The sequence below is a fragment of the Limanda limanda genome, chromosome 8 (genome assembly GCF_963576545.1).
Source record: "Limanda limanda chromosome 8, fLimLim1.1, whole genome shotgun sequence".
Taxonomy (NCBI): domain Eukaryota; kingdom Metazoa; phylum Chordata; class Actinopteri; order Pleuronectiformes; family Pleuronectidae; genus Limanda; species Limanda limanda.
Genome location: NC_083643.1, coordinates 24,466,055 through 24,490,615, shown reverse-complemented (window position 1 = coordinate 24,490,615; position 24,561 = coordinate 24,466,055). Strand labels below are relative to the sequence as shown.

General features: G+C 41.3%; 2 protein-coding genes across 3 annotated transcripts in view; one reads left to right on the top strand and one right to left on the bottom strand.

Moving 5' to 3' along the window:
- LOC133009152 (voltage-dependent calcium channel subunit alpha-2/delta-4-like) overlaps positions 1-24,561 on the top strand; it is a 62,543-nt gene that overhangs the window by 16,883 nt on the left and 21,099 nt on the right. For both annotated transcript variants that reach the window (XM_061076560.1, XM_061076561.1), the window contains 20 exons: positions 785-935; positions 1,066-1,140; positions 1,942-2,031; positions 2,174-2,287; positions 3,476-3,554; positions 3,650-3,783; positions 4,027-4,044; positions 4,691-4,768; positions 4,991-5,071; positions 5,535-5,609; positions 5,775-5,861; positions 6,796-6,867; positions 7,593-7,654; positions 7,884-7,951; positions 8,106-8,151; positions 8,529-8,626; positions 8,865-8,955; positions 9,847-9,939; positions 10,416-10,537; positions 10,672-10,740. In XM_061076560.1, the coding sequence (XP_060932543.1) occupies positions 785-935; positions 1,066-1,140; positions 1,942-2,031; positions 2,174-2,287; positions 3,476-3,554; positions 3,650-3,783; positions 4,027-4,044; positions 4,691-4,768; positions 4,991-5,071; positions 5,535-5,609; positions 5,775-5,861; positions 6,796-6,867; positions 7,593-7,654; positions 7,884-7,951; positions 8,106-8,151; positions 8,529-8,626; positions 8,865-8,955; positions 9,847-9,939; positions 10,416-10,537; positions 10,672-10,740 (1,703 nt within the window). The remainder of the gene's footprint in view (positions 1-784; positions 936-1,065; positions 1,141-1,941; positions 2,032-2,173; positions 2,288-3,475; positions 3,555-3,649; positions 3,784-4,026; positions 4,045-4,690; positions 4,769-4,990; positions 5,072-5,534; positions 5,610-5,774; positions 5,862-6,795; positions 6,868-7,592; positions 7,655-7,883; positions 7,952-8,105; positions 8,152-8,528; positions 8,627-8,864; positions 8,956-9,846; positions 9,940-10,415; positions 10,538-10,671; positions 10,741-24,561) is intronic.
- LOC133009153 (leucine-rich repeat and transmembrane domain-containing protein 2-like) lies at positions 14,384-21,853 on the bottom strand. Its single transcript, XM_061076562.1, has 5 exons — positions 21,767-21,853; positions 21,067-21,083; positions 16,126-16,200; positions 15,189-15,874; positions 14,384-14,865 (listed from the first exon to the last, which is right to left on the bottom strand). The coding sequence occupies exons 1-5, from the start codon at positions 21,851-21,853 to the stop codon at positions 14,384-14,386; spliced, it is 1,347 nt and encodes a 448-aa protein (XP_060932545.1).

Sequence of the window (24,561 nt, the reverse complement as noted above, 5' to 3'; positions counted from 1 at the left end):
ACTTCATTCTGATGAAATAAACAGAAAAGGATCATTTTGTAATCACAAAGCTTCCCACATGAATTTAGGTCAAATGTTCCTATTTCTGGATATATATTCATAATTGGTCCTGTTATAAATACATCAACAGCTGCAATAAACGTCAGTAAAAAAAAAAACAGTTGCACATTTCTTCATCGTTTCTAGTGTTCTTCATTGAATTTACAATTAAACTAAGTGTAAGAAATATTGAGATTAAAATTTTGAAATAAATGTAAGTATTATAATATTTTTAAGAGCTCAAACAGAGTCACAACCCAGCTGCACCACGTCAGCTTTTTAGAAACACAAAAATAGCATCAAATCCATTCATTATTCCTTTAATACACTGGCCTAATTCTGGGTTATTCCCTTTTAGGTGATATGAATCTCATTACAGCAAAACTGGTTTGTGTGTTAGTGTTAAATTGAAGTGGAGATACTGTGGCACTGGTCCAAACATTGCTGTGTAACTGTAGTATTTCATCTTTGACCGAAAAACCTCTGTAAAGAATATTGAATTCCAGTTCATTGATTTCAGTGTAAAGTCTCAAACATTGCCTTTTCTCAGCCCTGTGTATATGACGTCAACAACAATCCTGACTTTCCAAGTTCTTCCAACACTAAATGAATGCACTGTGATATCACACTGCAGATTGACTCTTTGACCCACAACAATCGAAGCATTATCTTAGATTTACTAATAAATACTGTCATGTAATACGAGGAAATAATGACCGAAGTTCCCTTGTTGTCCTGTGGACAGGTACATCCAGGCAGCCACATCTCCGAAGGATATCATCATCATGGTGGACATCAGCGGCAGCATGAAGGGGCTGAAGATGACCATTGCCAAACACACTATCAACACCATCCTGGACACTCTGGGAGAGAACGACTTTGTCAATGTCATTGCTGTGAGGCATAAACTATATGGGATATTTCTCCAAGTGTTATGTTATTCATACACCTGCCTGTAGTCATCAAGATTAATACTGACCAACAATGTGAAAAACAGTGTGTGTGTGTGTGTCTTGCTGTCTGCAGTACACTGACTATGTCCGTTATGTGGAGCCATGCTTCAGAGGAACTCTGGTCCAGGCTGACTTGGATAACAGAGAGGTAAGACTATTATCTGCTTCATGGAGGCTTAAAGAGCTGGGGAGGCGTCTTAGCTGCCACACACACACACACACACACACACACACACACACACACACACAAACACACAAACACACACACACACACACACACACTCTCAGGAATACTCTCATCTTCGCATTAACATCTTGGACTCCTTCCTGGAGTGACATCAGAAACCACAGAATCATTCTGTGTGTGTGTGTGTGCATGTGTCTATGTCTGTCTAACATTAAGAGGGCCAATTTTGGTTGAATATCATCATTGTGAGGACATTTTAACATTTTGGCTGGTCCTCATAAATCCAATGCGCTGTTAGAGGGTTGAAGACTTGGTTTTAGGGTTAGGGTTTAGGTTAGGGTTAGGCATTTAGTAATGATGGTTAATGTGAGGGTAAGGGGCTAGGGAATGCATTCTGTAATTGAGTGTCCTCATAACCATAGAGCGACAGTGTTTTTGTTATTAACAGACTTATGCATTTATTTTGAGGCCAACGTGGTTTTAGGTTAGGAATGTGGTTGTCATGGGTGGGTTAAGGGGCTTGTGGACATAATGTTGTGCAGTGTATAAATCATTCTATGGGGGACAACAAGTAGTTCATATACATTTTAAAACATACCTCCTGTGTGAAGGCAAATATTCCTTTATTCTGTTTCATCATATATCTATGGAAGCACATATTTAAGAGGCTATTTCTGAGCATTTGCAAATAAATCAGAAAGATCTGTGCACTTGGCTAGTAGGCTTGAAGAGAGACCATCTTTCTTTCTCTCTTTCTCTCAGCACTTTAAACTGCTGGTGGATGAGCTGCATGTTAAAGGAGAAGCGAAGATCAAGAATGCCATGAAGGAAGCCTTCAAAATCCTCAATGAGGTTTGTGTCCTGTGTGACAAAAGTACATTCAAGTATAAATGAATGAAGAGTTTCCATCCTGAGTGAAGCAGGTGTAATCCAGCCTGACATCAAGCAGATAAAAGCTGTTGGTCTGTATCTCTATATGTGTGTTTGTGTGCAGGTGAGGGTGAACGGCCAGGGCAGCATGTGTAACCAGGCCATCATGCTGATCACAGACGGAGCCATGGAGGACTTTGAGTCCGTCTTTGAGGAGTTTAACTGGCCTGAACGCAGGGTGAGGAAATGTCGGCAGAGCCCTTACAACTGAGATCTCTTCCCAATAGGGAGTGAGGGGGGTGTCCATGATTGACTTTGAAGCTGATAGGTCAAAGTCATTGTCATTATCAACTTTAACATGGTCGATAAACACTTGTATATCCACAAATAGTAGAGCAATGGAGACAATCAAGAGTTATATTGATCAGAGAATTATTCCCCATCATATGATGTCATATCATAAGGGATGTGAGGAAGACAATACAAAGAAGTGAGAGATGGACGCCATCATAGTTAAAATGTTATTTTGTGAGGCATCTCTACCTATAGAAATAATTTATGATCATATGGTAGGAATCATGTCGTCCTTTGGAGCAACAATCTTTGTCCGGTGAATCTCATTATAAGTCGTTTGTGCGCATTGGCCCCTGTGTAAAACAAGAGATAGGGAGAAGCTGATGTACACTCTTCCTGCACCTCAACGGCTTTATATACCACCTCCCAAAAGGTGGCCGCAAACTTATTAGTCCCATGAATTATGGCATTAGCAGCTTTTTTAAGCTTAGTTAAGTAAGGGCAGAAAGTTCATGAGATTTTTATTAAATAGCTCAAAATAACACAGAAAAACAAGAGATGCTTGTTTTCAGAGTCAAGGAGCTTGGACCAAATCAGCCAGAACATCACATCACCCAGCTCGGAATTTATTTAAAAACACTGTCGTCATCTAGAAGTGCACGTGAAAGTGGCTCCACTTTTCAGCCCACAGCTGTTTCCATCTGTTGATTTTCATGCTAAGATGCAGGCTTACAGGGCAGCTGTAAGGAACTATTTTGTTTGAATGAATGCCAGCAAAGATCTAACTCAATGACAGATTAACCGTGCAAGCGGTTCAACAAGTGGCTCAGTCAGACATGCAGCCTCCATCCCCCAAATCCGAGTGTGAATGGCTCCTCTGCAGGTGGAGTATTTCTGGAACAAAAAGAATGTATCAAACAAAAATAAACTGAGAAAAAAGTTATTAGTTCTACACCAGATTCAGCTTCTGGTCGGTTTTGTATCGCTCATAGATATCGCTACACGGATATATTTATGGGTTATGGCCTTAACTGTGGTAGGAAACAACAGGTCAAGAATATGCAGCTCACAAAGATGTTGAAAAGATCCAAGACACAAAGCAGAGTGTGAACTGGTGTGTTTCTCTGCTCAGGTGCGAGTCTTCACCTACCTGATCGGCAGAGAGATGACCTTTGCTCAGAACACTAAGTGGATTGCCTGCAACAATAAAGGTCAGCAGCTGTGTGTGAGGGAGCATGTGTGTGTGTGTGTGTTTGTCTGTGTGTGTGTGTTTGTGCCTGTGTTCACCACTGTTTTGTGTTCTCAGGTTACTACACCCACGTCTCCACACTGGCAGACGTGCAGGAGAACGTCATGGAGTACCTACACGTGCTCAGCCGACCGATGGTCATCAACCACGACCATGACATCATCTGGACAGAAGCCTATATGGACACTGTGGTATGCCAGAGCAGCCAATCAGAGAGCTTAAAGAAGCAGTTCATGATTCATATCAGAGATAACAAATGATGTCAAATCTCAACTCATTTCATTTTGAACTGCTCCTTTATTCCATCATACTGTACAGTGGTCCGCACCTTCATTATCATTTCACTTCACTTTCATCTCTGTGTCTGTTTCCTCCTTGTGTCTCACCTCCTTCTCCCATGATCCTCTGGGCCTTCCATTCCATTGTTCCGGCAGCTTCCCAGCACTAAGGAGGTAAAAAAACAAGCTGTAGTTTTGAATGGACAGACATTTTTTTTTTTGTGCTGAAAAAGTAAAATCTTGAAAGTGAACAAAATCCAAAACATATTTTTGAAAATATACTTTGTTATATGACTTTCAGAGGTGTCATGATCCTCAGCTCTAGATTGTAGTGACTGTAGTAAGTTCACTGTAGGGTGCAGCAGTCCCATATCGCCATCTGGAGTTTCACCACAGAGCAGCACTAGTTGCGTATAGTGTTGCCATAAACATACGTATTGTATATATCTATAGACAAAGAACAATATAATTTTAATTCTAACATTTTACTGTTCAACATAAAGAATGAAGAATTAAATCTAAACTACAAAACAAGAATAATAGACAACAACTTGAAACTCTAGCCCAGAGTCCACTCTAAACCCTCTGACCTGAATAAATACAAAACAAAAGAAATCAATTTAAGCCTCATAAACATACAGCATGTGACTGTGTCAAATCAGATTGTAATATCCCTGTATCAACCAGCACTGTCAATCCAGCCAGAGTCACAAAGTCGTTAGAAATATTTTCATTGATACATCAGTGAACTTGAACCTGTAGGTGTTTGTTTTTAATGAGTTGATAATAATACAGTGTTTTAAATATGTCCCTGTCTCAGCTCTTCACCACCAAGGCTCAGAGTCTACTGCTGATGACATCTGTGGCCATGCCGGTGTTCAGCAAGAAGAAGGAGACGGTCAGTGTCCAAAGAGTGAAGGACACTTACTGTGTGTCTCAGTAACTGTAACTGTTGCTGGTAAAAGCTGTTCCATAAAAAAAGACAAAGGACCTCTAAGCTGTTGAATCTCAGAGGTCCTTTGTCTTTTTTTATGCAGACCAGAACGACCTCAGACCTCGACCTTAACCCTTTATGATGAAGAATAGTGCTGAGCCATAACCCTGTGTCCTGTCTCACCAGTTGTCCCACGGGATCCTGCTGGGTGTTGTTGGCACAGACATCCCACTGATGGAGGTGATGAAGCTGGCGCCCCGATACATGGTGAGCTCAGGCCGGTTGATACTGGTTCTTGGAATCTACATTATTTCGGACAATCTTCTGATTCTAGCCACTGTCAGATTTACCAAATGTAAAAACTTTTAAGACCAAAGTTAACTGATTTTTTACATATATGACATTACACAAGCAATTGAATCAGTCAACAGAGTGTTTTTTCTTCTAAATTTTCCAAAGCAAACCTCCAACGTCTCACAGTATCAGAGTATTAGAGGAGTCGCCAGGTGGAGATATTTATAAGCAGTTTTACAGACCAGGTTTGCTAGTCATAGATCTGCATTTACAATGTGTAAAATCACATCCAAGACATTTTAAGGCCATGAAGGATTTTTATTTTTAAAGCTTCAAATTATGTAATTCTGAGGAACAGAGATGAGTTTTAGGGTTTTAATCAGTGACAGGAGAGCATATTTGTTCTTTATTCACTGTTTTCCTGCCTCTGCCTCAGCTGGGAGCACATGGCTACGCCTTCCTCCTCACCAACAACGGTTACATCTTGGCTCACCCCGACCTTCGACCTCTGGTGAGTTATGCCTCAAATTTAGCACAGGATCCCTGCAACCACTCTGATTCACTAGATCAATGTTTAGAGTGTTGCAGTGTAGCAGATGTCCTGGAGGATACATTAAGGGAAAAGCGATTAAGTATTTATAAGGACAGTTATTCAGTATCTCACTCTGTCCTGCAGTATAAAGATGGAAAGAAACTGAAGCCAAAGCCCAACTACAACAGTGTGGATATGTCTGAGGTGGAGTGGGAGGATACAGATGAATTGGTAAATACACAGACACACACTCATACACAAACATAACTTTGTGATTATCAAATAACAAAATGTGGAGGAGTGATTAAAATAAACTTTTTTAAATATGTTTCAAGCAAACTTGTATTTGCTGTTGTTATACAAATTCCAACTCACATTTCAACTTTTTGAATGTTTTGAATCCAGCATCCAGGTACTAACAGAGTACTGCATGTTGGCATACTTGTCAGTGTGTACATATGTGTATATACGCAAATATGCTAGTATGAGTGTATAAGTATGCATTTTTGGATGACAGGAACGTTGAGCTACATGTTGATTATAAGTTTGGCAAAAGTGACCTCAGTATAAAGATTAGATCGAGTTTGTTGACCTTTCACATTCCCATTCTTAGCTTTGCGAGCCAGTCAGTTGTGATGGTTGCGGGATGGACGAATAATAACCTGAAACCCTGACCCAACTGTAGTCATTTACAAATGCATTTTCAAACTAGAATGCCACTCATAGAGTAGATATCTCCACCAAGGCCAAACACTCCCCCTATCAAAGCATATTTAAATCCACATTTGTATTTGTATCTGCACCAAATAGCACAAACCTATAAAGCCATTACATCATAATATTAAAGAAAGTCATCTGCCCCCTCATCCAAAAATCACATAAAGCTTATACAGGTTATTCTCTGACGCATACTGCAACCTTCTGCCAAGTTTTGTTGTAAGCCGCCCCAGTAGTTTTTGTGTAATCCTGCTAACTAATGAAAACATGACCTCCTTTTGTGAAGACTCATTTTTTTTGGAGTTTTTGTAGTGCTCAATAACTTCACAAGTTGAGTCTATTTGAATTCAAGTCATAGGAATAGAAGCACCAATACAACAAACCAATCCGAGCAATCAATAAAAATGTGCAGAGCAAGAAAGTGAATTGTCTCTTCTTGTCCTTTCAGCTGAGAACAGCGATGGTGAAAGGAGAGACCGGCAGCATGAGCCTCAGCACCAGAGCATCTGTGGACAAAGGGGTGAGGAAGCCATCCCTACTTACAGTGTTGAATGAATGCTTTTTTTATATAACACCCAGAATGATTTTCTAACAAGTGTTTGTTTTGTTTGAATCACAGTCTTGATTTTATTAGGTTGGAATGATGCAAATTAAATTATCCCCTAAATGAAACTGTCCCATACCCTTCAGTATGTGGTTGACCGCTGTTCATCCACAACTAGTTGGAACCCAAGAAGCTTTATTTTACTTTGTAGTGGGATATCCTAGCATTCAGAACGACACCAAATATGTCAGGCTGAACATTGAGGAGTTTTGTGCACTTCACTTTTACTGGAATATGATGATTCTTTCAACCTTGAAAGCCTCAAAAAGAGGAAAAGCAGAACTGTAGTTACATGTCTAAACCACAATTTAGATGAGTTACTCACTAGTGAAAACATCACCAGGATTATGTTACATTCAATTTCTACCAATTTATCAATTATGCCTAAATCTTACACACTGGACCTTTAAAGTAGCCCTTAGGGGCTAACATTCAAATTTTTATATCACCATCATCATGTTTGAGAAATGAACACACATGACAGATTTTGACCTGGTTTCTCAGAAGGAGAAACTAGAGGTGCAGCTGGTTTATTTGTAGTTTTTTGGGGGGATGAAGTGATGTGTGTATGAAAGGTTCAAATGTCCACAGTGACAGTGAATGAGAGCCACTGACTTTACTGATGTTTCTCTTCTCTTTAGAAAAGACCTCTGTATATCGTCAATGACTACTTCTACACAAACATTGATGAAACACCTTTCAGGTAAATCAGCTTGAATTTCTTAAGTAACACTGCTTTAAACATGCTGTATGTTTATTTGAGTTGGTCATTTCACAAAAGTCAACACCAGACCTTTTCATAAAATGTTTTTGCTTATACATTGTGATCAAACTGTTTCCTCCTGACGTTGTGGACACATGCAGCTCTCTCTGTGTGATGTGACCACGAGAAAGCAGCCTATACAACTCACCTCCTCCGTGTGTCTCTGCAGCTTCGGTATGGTGCTGTCGCAAGGTCATGGAAGTCTGATGTTTTTCGGAAACGTGTCTGTTGAGGAAGGTACGATTTCCCACGATTACCATACTTGAAAAGCGTTCTTACTTTGGTATGATTGAGATTGATCAGAAATAAACGTTACTTATTCAGTTGAATTGCTCTTGATTTACTTGAATTAACAAATTACTAAGTGTAGTCTTTTTAACATCCTCTGCAGGGCTGCATGACCTCACCTCCCCAGACCTGAGCATTGCCACAGAGTGGTACGTCCGACACCTGAAACACCACTGTGAAACAGATTTCATCCAGATGCAGCAGTTTAACTTTACATCAGTTTATTTGTGACAGTGATGAGCAAATAAGAGCAGCCGTAAAAAGAAAACTTATAGGACAACTTAAATCATTTATATGTGACAGGAGTCCAAGTAGTGAAATGAAAGGAGATGAGAGCCATGTGTAGAAAGGTAAAAGATAAACGTCAGGATAATTTATGTCTCTAAAAGCAGATTCATGCCATTATTCTAATATATCAATTTGTTTTACTCTTTTATTTCTTTTTTACCAGCACTTTGTAAAATTTTAAAACGTTGTATGTGTGTGTGTATGAGGTCTTCCTGATTTAATAAACCTTTTTCCTCAGGATTTATTGTGACACGGACGTCGACCCCGCGCACAGAAAATACTCACAGCTGCAGATCGCCATACGCTACCTGCTGGGGTTGGAGCCCGAGCTTGAGTGTAGGTTTTTTGAATATTAAAGGCTTAAAATATTTGTTTCATAGGTTACCATGAATGTGTATTCCCTCTACCTTCCTGTAGAGAGAAACTCCTTTTGAACATTTTAGGTAGAATTTCTGAGATTTCTCTCCTTGGAGAAGGACAGTAAAGAAAATGTCTTTTGAGAGAACTTGAGAAGTTCTGCCTCAATTTCTTTGACCTTAACACTTTTATTTGACCAAGGTTGTTTGTTGTGTAGGTGACGAGCTGTTGCTGCAGCAGATGCTGTTTGACGCTGTGGTCACAGCTCCAATGGAGGCCTACTGGAACGCACTGATGCTCAACGACAGGTGAGACAATATAAATGTAACATCCTCTGAAGCTTTAAAGGTGGTCTATGTACATTTTGTGTACGAACATTGTGGGGAGAGAGTGGCGATGATGCTCTCTTACCAAGAGCTTCTTCAGCCATAGTTTGTTTCACAAGACAAGAAAACAGCAGTCAACAATAATGTTGCTTTCCAGCACTGGAGACAGCTCTTGGTGATTAGAGAAATAAAGTTTGAAGCTCAATTCGTATAGTTTCTGTTAGAAAGATCAGTAAACAGCTATTCATTGTAACGCTAGCAATGTAGCAATAGCAAAAACCTTTAAAGGGACAGTTCCTCTTTGGAATACACATTGTTTTCAGTGGGAACTTTTTTCTATTCAAATTGATAATACATTTGTTGAGCTCTAAAAATGACATTTGTACTATAACATCTATATCGTTCATTTAGAAAGTTCACAGACCCTTCACTTCTTCCACTTTTTGTTAGGTTGCAGCCTCATGTTTAAATCATTTGAAATAGTTTTTACCATAATGAAGTTTTTAGTGTCGAATGGCAGAGCTCAGGATGAAACATAATATGCCTGCTGCCTCTAAGGTTCAGTCCATAATACTTAAATGGAAGATGGTCAGTCACATGTGGCTCTCTGAGGTTTCTATGGTTCTAAGTTTTTTTTCCGTGTTAAAAATTGTTTCTTTTGGTTGTTGTCTTTATTTTTGATGAGGGTTAAGGGCAAAGAATGTTGCACCTTGTTAAACCCAATGAGACAAACTGTGATTTGATTGATTGATTGATTAATTGATTGATTGATTGATCGATTGATTAATTGATTGATTGATTGATTTGTTGATTGATTGGTTGGTTGATTGATTAGTTGAAGCTTCATTCTCCTCCTGTGTTTGGGCTCTACAGGGTTGAGCCGGGGATTGAGACGGCCTTCCTCGGTACTCGCTCTGGCCTGATGAGGATCGTGAGATATGCAGGAGTGGAGACCAGATCGGCAAAGTAAGTTCAAAACTGTTCACAACAAAACAGAACGTTGGACAAATACAAACAGCACCTTACTATCCCTTTGAACTGCTATTGTATGTTATTATTATTATCATGGAGGAACAATAGTTGAGGTGTCTTTCTGCTTCACATTTAGGCAATCAAATGCTAGTCTGCAGCTGGTGTGTCATGGTCTTCGTCCCAAACCATTAGGCCACTGAGACGTCCCAGTGAGGACTCTTATAGCTGGGAACTGTTCTCTGCACCTGCTAGACTTAAACTGGTCTTTGATATTATTGAGGTCAACAATTACTTGAAGATAAGCTCATGTTTTCTACCTTTAAACCCTTTTTGTGGTTGAAGGTACACAATGAGATTACAGAAATGATATTTGTACAACCAGTTACTCAGTGAAGCCTTTAATCCATCACATTTCAGTAGCGTTGCTTTCAAAGTGAAATGTTGTCTGAAGATGAAATTTCACCCAACAGAAAGTTCTTGACTGCAGCTGATAAAGATAACCTGTTCACCATTGACCACTTCCCTCTGTGGTACCGTCTGGCCGTGGAAAACACTCCTGGAAGCTTCTTCTTCTTCGCTGTCAACGACAAAGGTCTGTCTCTTACATTCAGTATTTATTTCTATTTTGACAATTTTTTTTCATTTTTTATGAGAACATCAAATAATGCAGTCCTCATCAAATTTCTCTAATCAGCTAATCTTCTGTTAAATGTCCTCTCCTGACAGGGGGGAAGTATGTCATAGCGACGACATCAGTGACGGTGTCATCTGAAGGGAAGACGGCCATAGCAGGAGGTGAGTGTCACTGCTGCTTCTCTGATTCTGAACACTCAGCTTTGTTTCTTACTTCATCTGTGGGACGTCTCAAACAGGTTGTGGCATTCACTTGCATTCTGTCCTCAAAGTCTTAAAAAGGACCAAGTTTATGTTCCTTATAAACAAAAGCCTTTAAGACAGTCACTGCGGTTACATGTGTCCGATTGAAACCCGATTTCTGGCGTTGTCGGGTTTCAATCGAAGATCCATTTCATGTAACTCCACAAATCTAGATTTCTTGTGTCCGACTGAAGTCGGATAACCACCCCCAGATAAGTAGATCGGATTTGGCTGTATATCGGACAACGCGCGCATGTAACTCTGGAAGCTAGACAACACCTGGAGATGACGTCTTTGCACATGTTTGAGATCCTGCCCCCCCCCCCCCTCCCTCCCTGGCCGTGACCCGCCATTACCATTCTTATCAAATGCACCGTTCGCATTCGCAGTACTCCTAGAGTAAACATGCACAACATCATGTAGAGGGACGTAGCTTCACCTTGCTCTCCGTTCGTCATCTTTCTCGCATGCTGAGTTGAAGGCTGTTGTTGTTTTTTGTTGGTAGTGGTGACGAGGTCAAGCGGAAATGGCTGTATCACCACTAGCTGTAATGAAAACAGCGCCACCTATCGTAGCGGGGTATGAAATGCTTTCGAACAAGAGTCGGATTTCTCAGTGCCATGTACCCTGAGATAGAGCAGTTAACCCCCCATGGATAGAGAAACCGGGCTTCAGCCGAAATCGGGTTTATGCCATCATGTAAACATAGTGACTGGTTCTTAACCTGGGTTCGATCGAACCCAAGGGGTTCGGTGAGTCACTCTCAGGGGTTCAGCAGGGGTCAAAACAAACACAGTATAGCCCGGTTCACACTAGCAATGTCTGGCCATTTTTGTCTGTTGTCAAAAAATTGGCTGCCCACAATTTAGTAACACACAATTTTTCTTCGCCGTGTCAGATTGCAAACATTTTGTTGCTTAGTAAAAATGTGTTACACAAAAGAAATTCAGGCTACTCGTATTATTCGTGACGTCACACTCCGCAGTGATAAAGCTGGTTGCAGCTGATCACGCCACATTGCTTATCTTTGATATCTGTGGTGCTTGGTGCGCTCAGTAGTCGACTTGTGGCTGTTGTGATTGTACGTCATTCAGCGGAGCCAGCTTCAACAGCAACTCTTCAGAACAACAACGCTCTCAACGTTTTGGTGTCACCAAATCATACCACACCCCCTTATTGCCCTTGAGATACTCACACTGTTTGTTACAACGTATTTGTGCGAGCAATCCTTTTCGATAGTAGACATGAAAATTAAGAAAAGGAACAGACTTTGTTGCGAAAAAGATATGAAAGTGGCACTTGCCAAGGTGAACCCGCGCATTCCTGAACTTGTATCTGAAAGGCAAAAGTCACATTGATTTGCAGTAAATAGTCATTGAGTTATGTTTTTGTTGGTTTTTATGGTTGGTTTTGTTCTTTGAACACATTGATTTTGTGTGCAACTGATGCATGGTTCATTGTGTGCACTAACAAATTATATACCTATGTTTTGAAGAAATCATATTTTATTTTTCCAATTACGAAGGGTTCGGTGAATGCACTGATGAAGCTTGCAGGGTTCAGTACCTCCAATAAGGTTAAGAACCACTGCTTTAAGATATTACAAAGATCTTGAATTTACATTTTATCATTTTATCGCCTCTATGTAAAATGTTTCTGCAAGGGATTGTAGGCTGTCATATATTATTTACCTCTAAACTAACAAAGTTATGGGGAAGAGGGAGCTGAGCCACTAGGCAAATCTTTCAGTTGTCCGATCATCATCTTTTGTCTCAAGCTCTGAGTTGTGGATGTGATTGTAGATACAAGCAGCCAAAATTAGTTTCCTCCAGAGGGTGTGGACTGAGCCTCACAGAGAGGGTAAGGAGCTCCAGAGGTAGTTTGTAGTAGAGCGTCTGCTTCTTTCCATCACAAGGCGTCCAATGAGGTGGTTGGGGTATCTTCTGGACTTCTTCTTGTAGTGGATCAGGTTAAATCTTGTTTATTGTGATCATTGACCTGAAGAAAAAGCTATGGGTTTGGAAGCCTGTCAAATGAGAATGTTACTGTTGTCATATGGGCGGCTGTGGCTGTGGCAGAGGGGTAGAGCGGTCGTCCTCCAACCTGAAGGTCGGAAGTTCGATCCCCAGTATTTCCCATCTGCATGCCAAAGATGCTGAACCCCAAATTGCCCCTCATAGAACAACAAAGTGCTGCTAATGGATGCACTGTATGAATGTGTCTGTGAATGGGAAAATGTAAAACTGTACTGTAAAGCGCTTTGAGTGGTCATCAAGACTAGAAAAGCGCTATATAAATACAAAACCATTTACCATATAGATATAGTGTGTATATATATATATATAATAATATACGTAGGAATCTGTTGTTTCAGAATGTAAAGATTCCAAGCATTTGAACATTCAGATTCAAACACACAGAAGAGGCTGTCTTCAACAAATAGTGATGTTCTTGTTTGCGTACACAACTTTGCATGGGCTGTGGTGGTGAGAGTGTTGGTGGAGTTTCACAGGCCTGGAAAGTCTGAAGACTAAGACGATGTCTGCAGGTTTTCTCGACGTTCCATTATTTGGAAAAAAAAAAAAAAATTCTTAACCATTTGTGGTTTCTGTCGTCATGTCAAGTGGTTATGCATTTTTAAGAAGGAAATAATACATTACTTAGATAAATATAGAGTTTATTATCTTCAGCTTCATTAACAGACCTTGAGTTAAATCTGAGCTATCACAGAAAATATGGACAAACTAAAGAACACATAAGTTACAGCATATATGTGGGCAGACATTCTCAGATATTCTCTGTCAAGGTCGCATCATTTGCTGTGGTGGGAATATAACTGTTGGAGTCATTGAGCTTGTGAGTTTGTGTGTGCTGGACTCTAAGCGGTTGTAGCTCAAGGTTTGCCCTCTAGGAGGCAGTACAGCTCCAGTTATTGGATGCAGTTGGGATGCAGTTAATCTCAGTGGTGAAGTTTAGAGCAGCATCTCCCTGACAGCAGCAGGATTCTGATATACTGTAAAGTTACACGTTCGACAGGGTATCCCCCTAACAGAGGTACAAATAATTAGTTTTTAAATGGTGTGTGTAAACAAACTTAAAATGAACTCAACTAATTGAGGATCTATTTCAGGGCTTCACAGACATTTGTACTGAACTTTTTGGACTTGTGCTTGTCGGGCTCAGATACAGACAGACGGTTCAAACTAACATTGTTGTTTCATACTCCTAAGAAAGAAACAAAAACAGAGATGAAGATAAGTCAAGGTTCAGAAGTGCAAAAACAGCAGCTTCAGAGGAGTTTCGAGCTGGCTGAGAGATGCAGCATGGGGAATAACAATTCACAGAGCATCCATACATTAAAGGAAGTGCTGCAACATTCCAGTTTCACTGAATCTAGTCTGGTCCATTAGTGGAACAATCGGTCCCACCCACAGATTTTCAGCACAATTGCCGAGCTGCAGGGTTTCTCCCTCCTGTCATTGTCTCATCAGTGATGGGAGGTTCCGGAGCAGAGGAGCGAAACGTCCAGGTAGGTTTAATAATCAGGAAAAAGAAAGCTATTTCAAAAGCTACTAATTCGATACCCGTGCACAATGCCACAGGCCCCTTTGGGTGGTATCTCTTCGGGCGAGTTCAGTGGGGACATTTGTCCATCCTCCATGTCAGTCTCAGCTCCACACTCGGCCATCAGAGGCTGCCCACGGCTCTTCATCTCCCTCTGGTATCTCGCCATCAGCGAGGCATAGATGCATCCATAGGTCGCCGCAACCACCATCATGACACACACCGTACCGCAAACCACTCCTGCAACAATTTGCGTGGCGTGTGCCCGGCGCACACTTACAGGTCGGTAACGCTGCCGAACACAGTCCTCATGACTGTTGATCCGGCCGGGTGGGCAGGCAGGCCGGCTGGCATAGACTGACCCGGCCTCCTTTGTTGGACTCTTCAGGCAGTAGCTGAACATCTCTGCTGGCACGCTGCGGATGTCCCTGCCCTTCAAATCCCCTGGAAGATTGCACTGCATGCCATCTACCTGACCATCTGTAAAACAGATGGAAAGGGCAACGAAAGGGAGAAGAACAGGAAGGTAAAGATGAAGAAGAGGGAGGGAGGAAGAGAGAAGACGAAGGGAGACAGGGCAGGATTGACAGAGATTGAGGTTATTAAACGGTTTTGTCTTTGCTCAATACAAATCCATCCTGCAGAGAAGAGATTAATTGTTTCGATTAGACAGCTTTTGAAGAACAGACTTGACATACAGATGGATTTTCACCTGCACAGTCTTAAACCATGTAAGCGGATTGCCAAAACTATCAACTTCAGAGTATTTGAGATTGGAAGAGGTCTGCTAAAGCCTGGCTCACCCCTATAAATTAACCACTCCATCCAGTGCTTGAAGTCCCTCAGCTTGCAGTCGCACTCCCAGGGGTTTCCTGCCAGCTGGAGCTGCTGCAGACCCACCACGGGCTCAAAGGTGACTCTGTCGAGGGCCACAAGCTGGTTTCTGGCAAGGGACAGCCAGGTTAGTCTCTGAAACCCATTCAGTAGGCCTTTAGGCAGCCAGAGGAGGCCATTGGAGGACAGGTCGAGTCCTCGCAACCGCCACAGCCCCTTGAAAACCTCCTTGCTCAAGCCCACACCACCCTGGTTTCCTTGCAAGCCCTGTGTGGCCTCTGTGCTATTGTTGGGGTCCGATGACACCAGGCCTTCCCAGAGATAGTTAGAGGAGAGGTTGAGCCAGCGAAGGCCGCTCAAGCTTGAGAAAGCTCCAGGCTGCAGGGAGGAAAAGTGGTTCTGGGAAAGATCCAGGAGCTCCAGGCTGCTGAGGTTGGACAGCCCTGTCTTGCCCAAAGAGGAGAGGTTGTTCTGGGGTAGGCGGAGTACCAGAGAGTCCTGGTCCAGCAGCGAGAGGATGGGTGTCAGAGAGAGGAGGCCGATGGCGGAGCAGTCAGTGGTGTTACCGTAACAGGTGCAAACACCAGGACAACTGTGGGCTGAACCTAACAGGCCAAGTAGAACCAACACCAGGCTGGACACAGCTGCATAGACTGGAAAACATGAGACAACATGAAATCAATTACAAAACTCTGAGACATTTTTTTCATTTCCAGTTAAGCAAAGGATTTTTAATACAATATGACAACTATGATAATCTTGGGGCGATATCACAGCTCTGCAACACTACAATAAGGAAATCAGTGTGGAAAGACAGAAAAGCAATGAGTTTGTATTTCACAGCTCTAAACATTAGTTAAATTACTATTGTGTGAAGGAGGAATCTTCTGTCTAGCCTCAACCATGTGAGTCTCCATGTGGCTTCGTCCATACTGGTCCAGGTTCTTCATGTCGGTTGCAGAAAGTCTGGCATCCGGCCGCCTCGCTTTCTATTGGGTCACGCTGACATCTGGCTGCCGAGAATTTTCTGACATCAGAAAAGATAAAGAAAGGAGAGGATGTTATTTGAGGGAAAATGGACCTGTTTCAGAAAGTGCTGCTAAAATTAGAGTAGTTTCTAGTACTGGTTATTTGCATATGTCAAATTAAAAGTAATAAAGGCTTGTGCTACAGTTATCAATATTGCAATTTAATTAAGTTTATCCTATGTATTCATTCCCAAAGACTGCAACCTCCACAAAACTGAATTTATAAGGCAATGCAGTTCTGCAGCTAACCATTTTAATTACACCTTTAATGCTTCTCGATATTGCATGGCTCTTTTACTTGATAAATTATGTAAACTGATCAATTATGAAAATAATCACATTAATCTTTTTATATCAGTTGACTTATCAGCGTTTGTAATTTTATCTCAGAGATTAGAAAATCTGTCAACATGTGTTAAACAAACAAAGAAACATAATATCTACAACTTTAGACACGTACAGATGAGCCTTTGGTGTGGCTATACGTTTGTAAACAGCTATAAGGATGTGTGGCCAAACCTTGGTTATGATCATCAGCTTTGACTTAGCTACCTTAGCTATCTTAGCTTGTATCCTGATAAATAGCTACTCAGGACTTCGCAATGCTACAGTGAAATAAGGAGTGTCCGAGGTTTGCGATGGAGAAACGTTAAAGGAAGATCAGCTCTGCTAGTTGACGAAATTTGTTGCTTAGCTACGTGAAATATGAAATGCTGGCAGTCTGTGTCTTTTCTTTTCAGACCGTCATTGGTCCATTGTACTTCCAAGGTGGAAATACTCAGCCATGATAATGATTGATTATATGAATTGTTATATCTCCTGCATTTTACAAAAATACCATAGATCACATTATGAGAAGATAAACTGGGCTAAATTGGTCGACTGGGTTTTCTCCCACTTCTCCTCTCCTCTGTTGACGTTGATCCTTTGTGAGCTTCGTTTTGATTTACTTTGCTCTCTTTCAGCTCCACATACATTAACATTCATTCAATGAATTGGTCTTAAAGGAAAGATTTACTCGTTCCCTCTCCGAGCTTTTATACTTATGGTCTGGTCCACGATTGAAACTGATGATTTTCTTCTCTCAAACCAGTTTTTCTCATGTGTGGGATTAACTACAGTAAGTTGAATGTACAGATTTAAAAACATCAACAGCTTAGTCGCTGGCAGAGCCGATCTAGAGTTTATCGTTATTACACAGTTGTGTTTTCATTCACAGCTTGTTTCTTCTGTCCTTTTCATTTGCTCTCGCTCAGAGAGAAAACACGAGAAGCTTCACGATGAAGTAAAATATAAAATAAACCTGTATTATTTTCTCCAGCAACACAAGAGAAAAGTCAATGCCAATTTCTGTCTTCTTAACACCCACCTACAGTTTCTGTTTGCTGCAGTTACTGTATGGCATCTGCATTGTTCTAACACATAACATGAAGAAAACTGATTTATTTTTCTGAATTTTTTTTTTTAAATTGAATTTTACGATGTCTTTGGTAGTTTCAGCTACTTCGACATGCAGAGGGAATTGCACATGAGAGATAAGGCTGAAGAAAAAAAGAGAAGTGCTGTCACTCCATCATCCCTCTGTAGAGCTGCTCTAAAGAGCCAGAGAAACACAGCCCGGGGTCCTTCTTTTGTTGCAGGTCCTTCTGTTGTTTAGTTGGCACAAAAATGCCAGTCACTCTGCTGAGGACTGCGGGAGGCAGGAAAGTGCCTTCAGGCCTCAAATGGCATTACAGAGCAGGAGAAATTAGAATGCAGGTGGAGCAGGGGGATGAGGTGGAGAGGGGCCAATGTGACATATGAATATCTGACATCACTTCACAGGAGAGAAGAAATTAGAATGTCACATAGTTCCCGGGAGAGTTTCACAAATAAACCCCCTACATGTGTATAGAGGTTAAATATTGTTTCACAGTAAATACTGAAGCTCATTTGAAGACAGTTCTCACCAGAAAAACAATATCAATAAAAATAACTAATGTTTCAACACCATTTAAATACAATATTGTCTGACTCTAGATTAATTAAATACAACGGACCCAAATGTCATTGGACCAATTCAAATCGATTTTTAAGGTGATTGTTTTCTACGTTTCTATATTTATTTTGTCTTATTTCCTCTGATGAACTGGTTTCTCTAGTAAGTGAGATGTTTATCTCAACAAGATACCACGTATTGTTTGTCGATAACTCAAGGGTTCATATTGTAAATATGTAACACATACGTGTAACGAATGATGAAGTGATAACAAATGGGTCACAACTTATCGGCAGGTTTCAGGTTCAGCATGAAGCATGAAACTAATGCACCATGAAAAAAAGCATGTCTACAAACCCAGTGAGTCAGATCAGGCATTGAATGACAGCAACAATAGATCAACTACAGCATCCTGTAAGAGGATGAGCGGGACCTATATCAGACCTTAGAGCATCTCATGGAGGAGATGACTTGACCTTTTACACTGTCTGATGGTCGTAACGACAGATGGCAGTCAGTCATGTTACACATTATGGAATGAGGAGAAAGGATTTATAGAAAAGGCACGATCTTGCTCCACATAAACCCTGCTGATGGATCTGGATAAAAAAACTTGACGTTCCCACGATGTCTTCATCTAGAGACTTTTACTTTGGGATTAATGCACAAACCGTCCAGCCTCAAAACACTTCACACACAAAGCGCTGCTTGCCTACACAGACTCCAACAAGCTAAGACAAAAGAGGGGGTCGGTAAGTCATCCTGTGTTTATCAAGAGCTGAAGTAGCTCCTGGCGGCTTTTCTGCTATTCAACATCTCCTCTTTCATTCGTCTCTTTGAGAGCGTCCTCTTCTCCAACCCACTTTGCGTGTCTTTCTTTGGACTCGTGACGTTTAAGGACATAGCTGAGAGCGCTGAGGCTGCTGGGTGTAGGTCGGGGATGTCAGCTTCACCTAAACTCAAACTTTACTCAGCAGGTTTATCGGTGACTTAAAGTCTTCAAGCTTTATACGGCTAATCTGTTTTAGTATTTTGTAGATAAATTGTGCATTTGTTTTGGTCATTGATTGCTTCAACTATTTTGAGGCAAAAGACAGTGGAGCTCAGGGCAAAGCAGACATGGAGACAAACAAATGCAAGATTGCATCTCAGTGTGTAAAAGTGCTACTTTGCTTCTCAGGGCGATTTCTCTCTACACTGATGTGTCTCTTTGAGAGACCCCTCCTCCTTGTCCTACTTGGCATCTCTTTCTTTGGACTTATGAGTGTAAGTGATGCTCTTATCCTAAGGCAAGGCAGACAACTATAGGGCTAGGTTTTTTTTACATCAATTGTAGCTACGGGCAATTAAGTTTCTTTGTCTAAATTAATGTTTTTTTGTAATTGGTCATCCCCAAAAAGTGTTATCAGACAGGTATTGTTGTGGGTTGTGCTGCCATGCAGAAAATTAACTCTCAGACAAGGGACTGAATAATCTTTCAGAATTTCATACTGAGGAGATTAACAAGAGTAAAAACGTGCAAACCGGCAGAGATAATTATTCTGACCACTAAAGCCTGGTGTGACTTCCAGGTATGATTAGCGCAGAGTATGTAGCCTTTAAGCATGGGGCCTATATGCTGTGTTGTGCGTATAATTAAAAATAATTATAATAATAATAAAAATACCTTTTCTTTAGAGGAGCCTTTAACCGCACCCAAGTTCACCTTACGAGGCAGAGATAAAAAACAAAACAACAAAACTAACAGGGTTACTTTTCACTGTCAACTGCTAGTTGGCAATGTGCTTCCTGCCACTGTGGATACACTTCAAACCGTGGTGACTGAAACAGACACTTGAACAAAAATTACTGTAGCACGGGATAGAGATAGTAGAAGATGAGGTGTATGCGACCATTACAATGACAGAGGCTGAAGGAGTGCTGTGTGCTTGTCTAAAGATAAGAGACATGGATGTGACATAATAACAAGTCGACCAATCACAGTGTTGCAGTCTGCATCCCCACAGCATGTCAGATTTCTAGGGAGGTGAACAGAAAGCCAAGGTTTAGTGCATGCAGCTACCAATTCAAAGACTGAGTTGACCTTTAGACTGTATTAGTCTAATCAAGTATAAATGACTTACAAACTGGATGATGCACTAACTTTTGTATTGTTGTCTTATCATCGTCATCTTCACCATGGATGTCATGTGCAAGACTAGTTGGAAGCAAACAGCTTTCCAAATGCACCATCAACCAGATTAGACGCTGCCCGCGCAGCATCGGCAGGTCACAGATTAAAAAATGTGGTTTCAATCCCTGAGTCGGACAGATGGTATCGGAACAAGTGGTCCCAGCGAAACCCACCCCCCCTCCCGGCACACACCCACACTCTTTTTTCAGTTACTACTGTTGAACCATCACCACGCATCTGCGGTTTTGTAGAGGTTTTCATTTAAAGCACTTTCACAGTACCAACGGTATGTTTATGTGAAAAAGTGCAGGTTTATTTATCTGGGTTTGAAACTCTGCTGCTGTGTGGAGTTTGTCACTGAAGTCCTTCTGCTATGATGTTCCCTGCTTCATCTGTAGTGCATTGCTCCACTTTTCTGGGCTCTAACATGGCATCCCGCTAGGTGCTTAATGGCCACTGACAGGCGGCCTCGTCCCTCCTGTGGCTACACTTTTCCTCTCAACAGTCCGAAAATGAGGAAGCCAAGCGCCTGGTCCAAGAGGCAGAGCGCACAGACACACTGCAGCATCCACACTGAGGCAGGACATGCATGTAAACAATTAGCGCACACAAACACACAAACACACACTGACTGCACACCAAACTCACACACTCGAGCTCACTTCCACATGCCTTCAGACTCTCTCTTCATTAAAAGTACGAGCATAGAGTTGTACACTACATGCCCGAAGCTATGTGGATAATATGCGATGGTTAAACTTCTGGTTTCAGTCACGAGCCGTTCATCCTGCTGTAGGGCAATGCTGCTGCAACAAATAGACAACAATTTGATGATTGGCTTATCACTAAAACTATGCTGCTTGACCCTTGAGGGTTGTGGGAGTGGAGCTGGAGCCCATCCCATCTGACATTAAGGCAAGAGGGAGGGTACACCCTGGCCCATTTACCAGTTGATCCCTCACATTTACACCTATGGGCCAGTCAAAGTTGCCAATTAAGTTGCATGTCTTTGGACTGTGGGTGGAAGTTGGAACACCCAGAGAAAACCCACACAGGCACAGACAGAACACACGGAATCCTTCTTGCTGCGAGCAAACAACTGACAGAGCTTTTAAAATAATCTATGTCATTCACAGATTATTTGAATACTGAAAAGAATCATTAGCTACAGGTGTACTGTGCTGTTCATTGTTAACTAAGGAGCTTTAGCCATGTTAAACAACCCCACACCAAAAGTACATTAAAGTTTGAAGACAGGTTGACCATTTACTTCTGGCCATATAGTTTGCATGCAAAGAGACACAGTCACTGTCACTTTCAAAGACACATTTTACTGTATATACAGTAGCTACACACACACACACACACACACACACACACACACAGACTGCTCACCATCTGTTCTGCGGCTTCAAACTGAGAAAGAGCAGAGAAAGTGTTTTCCCTCTCCTTCATCCGGAGCCCGAGCTGAACTGGACTCTTCAAGGACAGAAACTGGTGTAGTCTTTTAAACACATGGAGCTCAGTTCCTCAGTAAAACCAGAATCAGGAAGCTTCTTTAACCCAGAAACCAGAGGCTGGACTGGAGTTATAATTCCGATCGAATGCCACTCATCATTGTTGTCCTCCTCCTTCTCCTCCTCCACGTCGCTGCTCTCAGCCTCTTCTTCCTGCCTCAGAGCTCTGTCCAACACACACCCAGCCACCGACTGAGAGAGACAGCCTCTGTGTATGTTTGAGACAGAGAGAGAGCGAGGGAGAGAGGGAGAGAGGGAGAGAGAAAGAGCTGGAGGAGCCACATGCTGCTGCTGAGCTGCTGTTAATGGTGTGTGTGTGTGTGTGTGTGTGTGTGTGTGTGTGTTTGTGTGTATCTCTGTGTTTTTATTCAGCGAGTGTTATGTGCATTATAGCAGTTTGACAGAAATAGTAACAGCAGTGTGTGCTGCAGCTGCAGGCTGAGCTCTGTATGAATGAAGAGAGAGTGGTGCACTTTGTATGAGAGAGACTCTGTCATACTCTTTTAATAGTTGGCAACCAAGCAGATTTGAATTTGTAAAGAAAACCTGTATGAAATTAAAGAAACTAAGAAATTATATAAAGAAAAAAAAGATAGTTACCAGAGGGGAGCATATGTACCCTCACGAAATATAGTGCCACCTTGTGGTAAGAGTGTACCACAGCAGCCTCCAAACATTTTCACAGTTTTTTTTTCTATTTTCTCTACCACTTATCCTTTGAGGGTCGGCAAATCCTTGTTGACATCAGGTGAAAGGTGGTGTTCACCCTGAAAACAATATCTGAATTCTAAGGTCAGTCAGGGAACGCTGTGTGTTGTCCTATAGCAGTCTGCACAGCTGCACACTTTTTTTACTAATTTCTCTTGACATCGCTCAGAAATGGTGACATTCACATGTTTACTCCCACTCTCCAAGGCCTGATGGGCTCAATGGTTTCTAAAACACGCTATAGTTTTTATTTAGATTTTCCTTAAACAGGAGAAAATGGTGCATTTGTTAGGGACTATTTTCAGTGGTGGAAAAATCCATATTTGGTCCTCTGGGGGAGTGTTTGGGGCAGCAGGACAGTTGTGTGTAGTACTGAGTCAAAATAAACGACAGTGTGTGTGTTGATGGTGATGAGGAAATATGTCACCAATTCTAACTCACTGGTGTGTTTTCAGTAGGTCTATGGTTTAGAATGGGGTCTTCAACGTTTTTCAGGCGAAGGACCCCCTAACTGGTGGAGATGGAGCAGGGACCCCATACTATATATAGTGTATAAAATTGTATTTTATTTTGAATTGGGCCTTGTGCCATTTATAAACATAGCTACCCTGTTATTGTGCATTCAATACTAAACTATTCAAATATCACCAGTTTCATATTTTCATGTTTTTAATTTAAACATGTGCAAGGTGGCCATGCCACTGCCTTTTATAAACATACGTCTTGCATACAACACTGAGTCATTAAAGTTATTCCCAGATTCATGTTTTTATTTTAAACATACATGTAGAAGAGACAGTGAATCCTCAAGCCATCTGTGGATGGCACACATACTCCCACATTAGTGAGATGTCAGACCTTGATGGGTAGCACACAACTTATCTAACCTTGGACGGATGGAGGTTATCAGGCAGAGGGTCATATCAGCCTCAAAATATGTAGGATGCATGTTTATGTGTATTTTAAGACATTTAAATTTGTGGGTAAAAAATTGGTTGGAAAATAAACAAAAAAATATTTAAAAAAATAAAAAATTGTCTCAACCAAAAATTGGTCGGACCCCCTGTTGAAGACCTCTGGTTTAGATTAATAGAATATATGAGGCTTTAGGCACACATAAACACATACAGACTCACACACTTCTTCTCAGTGCTAATTAATTGAATTTATTTATTGATCTATTTATTGACCAAAAGAAAACTATAGAATGACCCTTAACCTGAATTTGAAGAAGCTAAATTAAAAATGTGACTAAAGACAGACAGAATGGTAAATGGTCTGTTTTGACACACATCCATATTGTGCATCTATTTGCAGCACTTTCTCTATCACACTGCTGTCAGTGGTTCAATATCTTACCCAAGGAAACCTTGGCAAGCGGAATGAGGGAGACTGGGATTGAACCCCCAAACTTTTGTAAAGCCGACGATCCGGTCCTCTCACCCACCTGAGCAACAGCCACCTAGAACGGCTCCAATAATCCTTAACTTGAATTAATCCACTAAATCGTACACACTGAGCCTTAAATCAACATCAAATCATGTATTAGACTCCTCAAAACAACTGACACAGCTACAGAGCAGATTACTATAAACTGCAGGGCAAGAGCAAGTGTTTGTGTCTGTGTTGTCATTACTTAATTTTCATTATTTTGTCTGACAGATAATAAAACTCTCTCTGTGATGAGATTACAGAATAAACTATGACACACAACAGCAATGAGAAGTATCAGAAAGTCACACTGAGACGTCCACCAGCAGCAAAATAAACATGTGAACAATCGCAGAGAGAGGAGATGGATGGAAAGAGAACAAAGCCTACAAAGAGTTGTAGGTGCTGGTCATAAATTGAACCATTACACTTTAATGGTTTCAGAAACGAGCTCCTACTGCAACAGATTGAATGAGAATAAATGTCTCAGGTGTACATTGCCCCATC

Coding starts and splice junctions, on each gene's coding strand:
- LOC133009153 (XM_061076562.1), bottom strand. CDS start 21,853: ATGAAGGAGAGGGAAAACACTTTCTCTGCTCTTTCTCAGTTTGAAGCC. Junction 15,875..16,125: donor CGAAGCCACATGGAGACTCA/CATGGTTGAGGC, acceptor CTCATGTTTTCC/AGTCTATGCAGCTGTGTCCA. Junction 14,866..15,188: donor GGAGTGGTTAATTTATAGGG/GTGAGCCAGGCT, acceptor TCTGTTTTACAG/ATGGTCAGGTAGATGGCATG.